General features: G+C 34.7%; 3 protein-coding genes across 3 annotated transcripts in view; 2 read left to right on the forward strand and 1 right to left on the reverse strand.

The window, feature by feature from the left end:
* LOC106108430 (breakpoint cluster region protein-like) overlaps positions 1 to 10662 on the reverse strand; it is an 18008-nt gene that overhangs the window by 3974 nt on the left and 3372 nt on the right. The window contains exons 7-13 of the mRNA XM_013289595.1: positions 9120 to 9284; positions 2479 to 2595; positions 2072 to 2257; positions 1280 to 1477; positions 508 to 627; positions 310 to 432; positions 1 to 78 (exon numbers count right to left, since the gene is read on the reverse strand). Of these exons, the coding sequence (XP_013145049.1) occupies positions 1 to 78; positions 310 to 432; positions 508 to 627; positions 1280 to 1477; positions 2072 to 2257; positions 2479 to 2595; positions 9120 to 9284 (987 nt within the window). The remainder of the gene's footprint in view (positions 79 to 309; positions 433 to 507; positions 628 to 1279; positions 1478 to 2071; positions 2258 to 2478; positions 2596 to 9119; positions 9285 to 10662) is intronic.
* Positions 3132 to 5836, forward strand: LOC106108564. The gene is made up of 4 exons (XM_013289772.1): positions 3132 to 3315; positions 3391 to 3488; positions 3617 to 5432; positions 5597 to 5836. The coding sequence occupies exons 1-4, from the start codon at positions 3240 to 3242 to the stop codon at positions 5833 to 5835; spliced, it is 2229 nt and encodes a 742-aa protein (XP_013145226.1). The 5' UTR covers positions 3132 to 3239; the 3' UTR covers position 5836.
* LOC106108565 lies at positions 7005 to 8099 on the forward strand. Its single transcript, XM_013289774.1, has 2 exons — positions 7005 to 7097; positions 7251 to 8099. The coding sequence occupies exons 1-2, from the start codon at positions 7022 to 7024 to the stop codon at positions 7727 to 7729; spliced, it is 555 nt and encodes a 184-aa protein (XP_013145228.1). The 5' UTR covers positions 7005 to 7021; the 3' UTR covers positions 7730 to 8099.

A 10662-nucleotide genomic window follows, 5' to 3' on the forward strand; every position in this document is an offset into this window, starting at 1 on the left:
CTCCTCCTCCACCACCACCACCTCCGGCAGCGGGATGAACCATTTCAACTCGAACGTGAACTTATCGCGACCTGACGCCTGCACATATAACAACAATTAATTCAATATTTATATCGTCAAAATCAACAATTCTTCATACAAAACAGCACGTCTAGGGCAAAGAAGGTCATTTATTAGCATTTTTATATATTCTTTTATTCTAAAAGTTGCCAAAGGAGCGGTCACTGTGTGCATAGCGTAAATATAGTGATAACTGCCCATATTGTACGGTAGGTCTGTTATAATTACTAATTATAAAAATAAAATTACCTTGTATTTGGCACAAGCGATGACGTCATTAAAGAGGAACAAATGCCTCAGTTTTCTGTGTCCATCCGATAACTCCACAATAAAGGAGTTCTTCACGAGTCGTCTTTGAGCACGGTCCGCGTTCTGTAAACCAAATGAGATCTATGAATTATTTACTTCGAAAAATGGGATCAATTTGAATAAATATCTTATACATACGGGGAACAGGGATTTTGTCTGTATAATGTTGAATTCATCGAGGAAATGCTGCGTCATATTCAAGGCGTCCGTCAACATGGCGTGATCCGGGTGACTAGCGGGTGTATATTTTATGAGATCCTGAAAATACGAAGTCACATCTTTTATCAAATCGCCATAACAAAAAAGGACGAGTAAGACAAAATGTCCAAAAAGTGAGACTCATAACATTTCGTTAGTATCACGCGAACAAGTGATACAAGTTTCTAATTAGAATATACATGCACCTATGTCATATTATGACGTCATAGTTCTGAATTCGAAAAACAAATTATAGGGACTGTAAATATTTTCAGACAACTATTTAATAACCTGAATATTCAAGTTTCAACAAATCAAAAATTTTGATTGAAATCTATACTTTTTTGGCAATTAAAACAATTTAAACGCTGTTTCTTTGAAATGCATATTAAGAATTAACTTATTAAAACTTTCATGAGATTTTATAATATATAAATTATATACTATAAACAACTTTCAAGACTGGTAGATGCAACCGAAAATTGTCACGTGAGTTATAATTAATTATTGCTCGCGACTTCTTCCGCGTGAAATTGAAGCTTATGTTACTCACTGATGAGACAGCTTCTTAATGGTGATAGATTTTTTAATCAGCCTAGTAGTTTTCGAGTTATTTCATTACATACAAAAATACAAGTATTTCCACTTTATAATATCAGTATAGATATAGCATATTAAGAAGTTGTCTATAAGTGTTATAATGGTGTGTTACATGCAGCACGAGCGCGTTCTTCTGCACCCTGGCGACGGGTTTGTGCAGCAGGTCGTCTAACGACATGGGCTGTCCGCGGCACGCGATCTGTCGCGTGAGGTCCGCAAAGCGCGGCGAGCTGCCGCAGCGGCGCCGCACCGCGTCCGTCGCGCGCCCGTAGTTGTGCAGGAACGCACCGTACACGTTTATGTTCTCCGCCTAGCAAAGAAATATTTCAAAACATTACGAGAAATACTATCGCGCGGAGTTAAGTATTCGCCTTCAATGTAGATTTTTGAATTAAATCTATACATATAATAAAATTGGGGTGTCTGTTTGTAATATTAAAAGAAAAATTCCAGATTTCGGGAAGATGATGTATTTGCGTTGCTGATAACGAAAATCGCATTGAAAAAAATTTGTCTGTCTGTCCGTAAGCCGGGTTTGTTCCGGCTGGACCGATTTCGACCGGACTTTCTCTGGAAGTTAGACGATCAGCTGACATAGACGGGCATATTATAGGTTACTTTTTTAATTCCGCCCTGCCAAAATGGCGACCGGACCGTTATCTCTGGAACGGGTGGACCGATTTAGACGGGACTTTGACTAGAAGGTAGCTGGTAAAAAGTAGATAAAATGTTACAGACGCCCTTTTTCTTAAAATTCAAATTATACAAAGTTTACAAAGTATGCAAAGTAACAGTGCATTCACAGCGAATAAGCAGTCTGGAATCGCTGCAATGTCCAGTATGACTTACAAGTTTAGCCAAATTTGTTATATATTTACTTTACTTGCATGCAAATAATATTTACCATCTTTTTGAAGTGTATGCCAACAGAGAGCGGCTCCTCCCAACTGGACACGGCCGCTTTGAGTCCTTCTAGAAAGTTCTTGTGCAGTTCATGCAGCTCGGATATCTTGTAGAATATCGTGTTGAACTCCTCTTCCGTTATCACAGGTTGCGAAGTCGATAGCGTCGCTTTTATTGCATTCATATACTGGAAAAATGTTAAAGAATTAGAAATATTAATTACGGTATTCCTTATTGAAGTTATTACTTCAATCCACATTTTAATTGTAAAACCTCTTTGAAACTCGTGGAAATGTCGAATTAAAATTTATCGGAATTTCTATTGGACTCTTCTTGGACGGAGACAACTTTTGTGGCCACTGACCTGTTCAGTACATTCTTTACATATTACTCTTTTTGATTATCTACCTTTTCCATGACGTATAGACACTCGACGTAGACCGTTTCGCTTTCAATAATACTGGTGACGATGCAGCGGTGCATCGTGAGCCGCTCCGCTTCAGCATTGCTGCTCGTATTCGACTCCTGTACAGACATAAAAATACACACTTAATACACGGAACGTGTCTTGGCACTTCAGATATAGGAATACTGTTAGTCCATACGTGCCATTAAGCCTTGTACCATACATATTTAATGGACTAGTGGCCAAGCGAGAGTTCAAAGACCCAGATTTCCTCGTCACAGTTAGGGTCGAAGTCAATTTGAAATTCAGGTTAAATGGGTGTAGGGTAATAATTTATAGTTGTTAGAGGATATGAGATATGTACTGCATAGGATATAAATGTTGTGTTCTTTTTTTCCGAATCGGAAAGTGAAATCGTTACATAGTCGATAAAAATCTCAAATACTGAATATAGTGGTAGTTAATATTTTTTAACGTTTGTGATCGAACTATTAGTATTTAGGGACATCATTAGTATTACAGAAATAAATTTCGTCACATTTAGGTAGAAACCAAAAAAAAAAAAAAAAGGAAGCTGGTAAAAAAATGTAGGAATAATTTCTTGCAATGGCGGGTTGCATAACGAGTTGACCGTGAAAAACAATGGGTCTTTAAATCGACTTGTTTAGTAACAACTCGCAAATGCATAAACATGCCGATTGGTCCTTAAAAGTGCAACATTTGGAAACATACACTCTTGCTTTGGTGCTTAGCTGTAGATACCATGAGTTTGAATTATAAAATACTTTGTACAATATATTTCTTGTTAATTTCTACAAATGTGACAAAGGCTGGCGACAGTAAGTATCTTATACTTTTGAAGTAAACAAAACGTTTATTTTTAAACGATAAAATATTTAACCTCTGTTCTTTAGCAGGTTACGAAATTAATCGGATAGATTTCTCTCCGTTTAATGATGCAATTCTTTTTAATGATATAGCTGAGATAATCAACGATTTTGACAGTAATATGGTACGTAAAAATTAGCATATTTACAAACACATCTTTTGTTTAATTAATCATAGTGGGTTAAGAGAACCAAGATTTTTCAAGGCATTACTTAAAACAGTAAAATTAGGTAATTTCCTTAAACATTCCAGTATCCCGTGGCACCAAGCGAAAGTGATAGCGATGAGAACATCGAAGACTTGTTATCTGAATACCAGCATTATCTAGACAAAGCGCACAAACAAAAGAAAATTTACGAAGAGAAATTTAAAAGTAAAAACAAAGTGCCAATGTTGCGTCACGAAAGATTCTCAAAAATCAAACCATTCCCTACAAATAAATACGTAGACTATTTTAATTCGTTATCTAATCCGTTTACGTTCACGGAAAGATCTTACGATAACAATCAATTAGACTTTTTTGTCCCTTTTAATCCAGACGTAAAATATATTCATAGACCGGAAGCTTACGGCAAAACCTCATATAAAAATAATCACAATGAGAAAGAGAAATCTATCACAGAGGAAAAGCAATACCTAAATTTACCTTTACTTTCTCCAAGAACGAATTCTGATCTTATGAAATCACCGTGCATCTGCAAAGATAATCAAATACCGTGCGATTGTAATTGCAAGCAATGTCTGATGCCGTTCGAAACAACCGCTAACGATAATTTTGACCAATCGAAACACGTAGATTTTGCTGACAATAAAGTTATTTTTCCACCGATGGCATTTAACAATGATAACATGTTCGAAAACTCATTTTCACACCGATTACCTGCAGCGGCTGATAACGATCTGAATATACGTATAAAGGTTGACATTCAACTACCGAGAATTTTAGAAAGCCTTCTAAAACAGAAGAATCGTAGTCAAGACAAAGAAATAGAATATGATGAAAAAAATTCTAAGGAAACTAGATTCCTATTTCATTCGCCTGTATCAAAATTAAATTTTCCAATACCGATAGAAATTTTCGGATTAAAAAAACCAATAAGGCTTAACAAGCATGATTCTACAGCCATGCACAAAATAACTATTCACAAGAAAAAGAAATCCAAGCTCAGTAATAATGGTAATAAGAAACACAAGAAAAAAATCATTACTTTTCACAACATAAAATTTGAACCGCAAGTAGTCCCAGAAATAAATATGAACAATAATAGTAGCTACATCAATAAAGAAATTGAAGATCACGACTCTCTACCTCAGTTGCTTACTTTCATCAACAACACTCAAAGTATTAACGAAACTAATGCACTGAATCAAAGTGTACCAGACACGGCAACTTTGTTAAACACTAATTCAAGCGCAATCCACGGTAAAGCATTAGATACACCTTTCATACATATGGAAAACAAAACATACGATTTCCATAAAACTGAAAACAGTATAGAAGTAGATTTTGTAAAGACAGTTTCGAATATCTCTACAGCGATGCCTAAAATATTACGGAATAGACGCTCAGCTGCAAATAATAAAACGATAAAACATGATGAAAAAGATACGCCAAATACAAACTTGGTAGAAAAGAAAAAACTCGCGAGTACTTTAAAAGAAACAAAGGATAACGTTAAAACATTGAACGTTGATTCCGAACTTTTATACTGGCCAAATAATTCCAAAATCACTAATGGTACCCGTATAGTTAAAAATATAACTGAAATTATTTTAGAAAGAGAAAGCAATAAAGTAAAGTTGAACATTTCCCAAGAGACGATACGTAACAATCATACGATGGCTCTGGAACACGCAATTTTCGGAAACGTCGATTGGAACGATGTGGATACTATAGCTCCCGTTTTCATGTCATTTATGGGAAAATATATTAGAGGAATATTGACGTTTTGCTCTCAAAAGACATGTCATTCCATGAAATGTGTTGATAAAGCCTGTATACATAGAATTTGTTCCCCGGAAAACAGATTTAATCACAGAGGTCACTGCAATGGATCTAACCAAACAGGTTAGTTATCAATCTGATATAAAAATATCTGTTTTTTTTTTTCTAAATTAAATTTCCTTTTTGACCAACTTCCCAAAAGAAGGAGGTACTCAATTCGTCTATATGTTTTACTTACCATCAGAAATAAGTACGTACTAAATTTAAAAAAAAATGTATACTTTCAGACAGTGTGGCTATAATGGAAACAGTAATGGATTTACCCTCTAATTTAGCATTAGAAATAGTGGATATTCTACAAGACAAAATGTTAGGCAAGGTATTTGGGAAGGCAACTCTTTGCATTGGTTCCAAATGCATCAGTTTGGTGGCGTCAAAGAAAAACTTTTTCAAATCTAAATGTTCTATAAAAGAGTTGGATACGTCGGGTCATTGTAAAAACATCAAACATTCTAAAGTGATGTAACACTATTATTTATGTACCATTGTTTTAAAATAAATGATTCATGGAAAAACAGTAAAAGTCTGACTTATTACGTTTACCTCATCGCACACCTGATAAGAAAGCGCGTACTATTGCGTGTTGGAACGCAAACATCATTTGCGATGAACACGGTTTTAAAAAATCTAAATTGTTCAATAGTATTATTTATTATAGTAATTATTGTGCATCCAAATACATATCACGCGTCTACAGTAAGTTCAGTTAATTTTGTGATAGTGTATAGCGCTTAATAATGTGAATGATTAATGTATTTTTAATATTTTAGCGGAATTCTTTTTACTTGAATCCTTGGGTAAGAAACAGAGGTCCACAATCGAAGGTAATAAAATTCGATGCTGCCGGCATGGTTGTAGAAGAGGCTATACCATCGCATACGTTTAACCCAATGAAGAGGCATACAAATCTTGTCGACATCAGGAAACTTTTTCAGTTGTATTTTCAACAGATGTACGGAGAACCTATGCCTGACAAGAAGCTAAAGATATTAACACGCTGTATAAACCACGACACATTATGCCGCTTCCTCAGTTGTCCAGATGTTTTACATTTTTGTGTTGTTTGTGAAGTTAACATAATATCAAGAGAAGACGACACTACGAATTGTTTTATACAACCTACGGGCTACTTAAACATATTAAATTTTTAAATGTTTTAAAACGTGATGTGATTGGGTTTGTGTCGTTTTTATTTATTAAAATCAGTTATGCCATTTGAAACGTTTTATAATTTATTTTTAATAAATTTATCTCATTCATAATTTATCTGTATTTATTAAAGGGTACTTTATGCTATATTTCTCTGGATCTTAGTCACATTTCAATAAACAGGACAAATGCATTCCACAGGATCGCTTATCGGTCAAACAATGTAAAATGTAACCTTTTCATAGAATTATTCCTTGAAAGAATGATGGAGAAGAAACTCTTTAATACAGTTATCTTATTTGTCTTTTGTTCAAATGCGTTAAACGTCATTTCGGTATAATTAAAAGTTTGGGCGGTATGTTGGGTCGTGGCTCATTATGTCAACATTCCCAAGGGCTTATCTCGGAGGAGATAGGGACATACCGGGCTCCAAAGTATATAAAGCTCAGGTGGGACTGTGCAAACATTTATTCCCTCAAAAGAGACGCGTGTTACCTGTCGTCATGTTGATATCTAACAAATTCGTGCATTTTTTTGTTTTGTGCGCCATCGGCACGTCGTTGAGCAGCCCGACTGAATGTAAGTATACATCTATTGAGTTACAATATCAAACAATTTTATACTAGTTACGTTTCAAAAATTAATCAAATCTATTTTCTTGTTGGTTTCTACATCCTAAAGCCTACACTCCACAATTGTAGCTATACGTGAAAAACATTTTTTCACTTACAGATGTAAGCGAGGGTCGCGGTATAGGTTCTACATTATGGGGCTGGATAACGTATCCATTTACGTGGTGGAGTTCCACATCAACTGAAAACGAAGTGGAAACCACAACGTCGATATTCACACACGATAACAACATAGAGATAGCTAAACACAACGTCACAGTGTGGTGCAACGACCAGACCTGCACCACTATGAAGTGTGACAAACACGGCTGCAGTAACATTACCTGTAACATATACGACACGGATATGTCAGGAGTGTGTAGGGAATATACTATCAAGCCTGAAGAAATTCCAACTAGCAAACCAGTCACGCAAATCACGGAGGAACAAAAGACAACAGTACCAACAGTAGTAGAAACTTCATCAACACCGACAAGTATTACGAACGCCGGAGTTGAAGAACGACCTTTAGAATTAGAAGCGGTACTCTCTTCTACAGTTCCCATTGATGACGAAGAAAAAGAGGACGATCAGTCTTAATTTTACTAAAATTATTTTGTAAATCATAGGAAAGATTGCATGTGAATTTAATGTAAGTAAGGCAAATAATTCTAATTTAAATTTGCATCCGCGTACTTATGTAAATATTATTTTTCATCACTTTAATTAGGTTAAAACATCAACAGAGTTTGAATAAGATTGTCGTGATAATTGCAAAAGACAAAGGTGTAAAATTTTAATAATTAAAAATTTTATTTGTTTTTTTTTTATGTAAGGAACTTAATTCCATGCAATCACAATAACATTTAAACCATACCTGCATAGTTTTAGGTCGATTAATTTAGGCTGCATATTAATATTTTAAGGTTAAAATAGCATTGTCGTTAACTTTTGTCCATAAAATGAAATAAACATAAAAGAAATAAAACACGGTGTTTCACTTCAATATTTGAATCATTAAATTTAAATTACAGTTTCCAATTAGACTTGTTCAATGTGATATTACTTAGAACGATTAAATTAAGAACTTTTTTAACCAATCATCGGCGGAAATGACTAGGTAATCTTTAATATTCACCCAATAATAATAAAGTGATAATATTAGATGTTACGATAAACTATCAACGGACTTGTCATAATGCTGCTTCACAAAAGGTAAGTTGATAGATTACAAATGTTGTTAAAATACTGATAGGGAAGCTATTAATGATTCATCGAAAACAATGTCTTAGTAAACGCATACATTTAGTGGTCACTTGAACAGCGTGGACAAATGTTATTAGGCATATTTTAGAAACAAAAAAAACCATACAGACGAATTGAGTTCCTTCTTTTGGGAAGTCGGTCAAAAATAAACTAATGATTACAGTGGTTTAAAAACTCAACATGTTTGACGGCCGAAGCCAAAAACTTTGCTTTTTTAAAAGAGAACAAAAGGTATAACAGATGTACTGCCATTTTTTGTGAAACAAGGAAGGAGGGAATTATGAAAATTAAGAAAGAGGATTGATAGGTACGGAAAAATTAATCAATTTTAATTTACATACATATATTTTGACAACAAAAATACAAGATAACTTTCAGCAATTATAATTAGTCACAATTGCGGTTACCGTCATTAAACAAAACCGTTAAATAACTGTTATTTAAATAAAACATTCTTATAGTTAAATCAATTCAGAAATGTACGATAACTGATTAATATATCCTCCACATTGCCCCAGTTATTAGAATAGGCACAATCGCAATCTTCCTGTCGTATTTGATTAATTGAATGGTTCACGGGATATAGTACAGCAAACGCTGAAATGTAACTTATAACAAACGTCAACTTAACCTTTGTTTTAAAAAACATAAAGTGTCTATCTATCTCACTCTAATTCAAAGAGAAAAGGAGGGATGACAATGTTAATGTATAATGAACACTCACCTGATGCTGAAGTTTCCTCAACACAGGCGGTGTTGCGCTTGCTTCTGTGTCGGAGGAAATCGTTCGAAGCAGTAGCGGAGTGTCGCTTGAGTCTGCTAATTCTGAGCCCGGTTCACCGGGATCCGCCTCCCCGCCTTGCCTGGAAATTTTACAGTGGTAGTGCCCGCGTTAACATCTTGGCACGAATGGGCCGGCACGCCCGGTGTAATACCACGACCACACAGAAGACAGGCGTGAAATGGAAACAATTCCGTGTTTCGTCTGATGAGTGTGGTGCCGGAGGCCTAATTTGGGTCCCTTTCTCTTTACCACCCTTTTCTTATAAAGGGAGGTTGGGAAGAGGAAGTGGATTTGACGGTGGAGGAGATGCATAGGAAGGAGAAATATCCTCTTTATGTGCGTCTCCTCCTCCGTCGGATAAGGGTAGGCAACGCATCTGCAATTGCGGATGTCTATGGGCAGCGGTCGCTTCGCCATTTTGGCGATTTCAGGTGGCCGCTTGCTCGTTTGCCACCTTATGTTATAAAAAAAAAAAATTAAATATTATATGCAACCGCAGTACTATTGTAACATAATGTAACCTAGTTGCAAATTATTTACGAAAGCACATAGAACCACTTAATCGCATCTTATAAACCTTCTTGAAATATTGCCAAGAACATCTCAAAAACCTCTTCTTGGCATATTGCCCAAAAGGAAACTCAATTTTCTAAGAAAATCATAATACATCAAGTTTGAAGGAAAATTTCAAAACTTTCTTAAATATCTTAAAAAATGTAATTGTTAACATTAGATTATTAGGTACGTTTCTTTCATAGTTTTAAGCTAATGTTATTATGTTACAATAATTAGAGATAACCCAATCACTTAGAGATAAATATTAAATTAAAGTTTATTTCACGCTGGTCTGTTACATCACCTTACGATTGTCGAGGTCAAGTCGATTCGATCATAGTTTCCTAATTTGGGATACCTAGACGGTACATCTCTGCGTTCGCGAACGTTTTAATTATGTAACTACAAAAGTTGGTTAATTAAACATCTATAGAACCTTTTGGAATGGTCCAATATGATTTTTTGATTTAATAATATACTAGTTAATTAATTTCATTGGATGGAAACCACTAATTATATCTACCTTCAGACATTTCAATGAATGTTATAGTTACCTACAATATTGTATGAATCGTTTATAAACTTCTTTCCTCGTCCACAATGAAATTGGCCACGTGTATTTAATTGATGTTTAAGTGGCACTTCCTCATTATTTATATTACCACATCCCAAATATAATGAGTATTTTAATTTTAATATCAAAAACTGAATTTCGCGATGTAAAAATTTAATCATATATGGTCATGTAGCTAACATAATCAATATAACAAAAAAACGCATATCACACTCAAGACTGTATTGAATCAAAAAACTAGTTCTTATAAAATTAAAAGTTTATATCCTATGTGCGTTAGTTTTACATAACTTTTAGGGTATCTGTGCTTTTATTACAACAGATTGGTATGTATTAGTATGAACAAAATTGCAA

This window comes from Papilio polytes, unplaced genomic scaffold (genome assembly GCF_000836215.1).
Source record: "Papilio polytes unplaced genomic scaffold, Ppol_1.0 DF821511.1, whole genome shotgun sequence".
In the NCBI taxonomy this organism is placed as follows: Eukaryota; Metazoa; Arthropoda; class Insecta; order Lepidoptera; family Papilionidae; genus Papilio; species Papilio polytes.

Coding starts and splice junctions, on each gene's coding strand:
- LOC106108564 (XM_013289772.1), top strand. CDS start 3,240: ATGAGTTTGAATTATAAAATACTTTGTACAATATATTTCTTGTTAATT. Junction 3,489..3,616: donor ACGATTTTGACAGTAATATG/GTACGTAAAAAT, acceptor TAAACATTCCAG/TATCCCGTGGCACCAAGCGA. Junction 5,433..5,596: donor CAATGGATCTAACCAAACAG/GTTAGTTATCAA, acceptor GTATACTTTCAG/ACAGTGTGGCTATAATGGAA.
- LOC106108565 (XM_013289774.1), top strand. CDS start 7,022: ATGTTGATATCTAACAAATTCGTGCATTTTTTTGTTTTGTGCGCCATC. Junction 7,098..7,250: donor GTTGAGCAGCCCGACTGAAT/GTAAGTATACAT, acceptor TTTCACTTACAG/ATGTAAGCGAGGGTCGCGGT.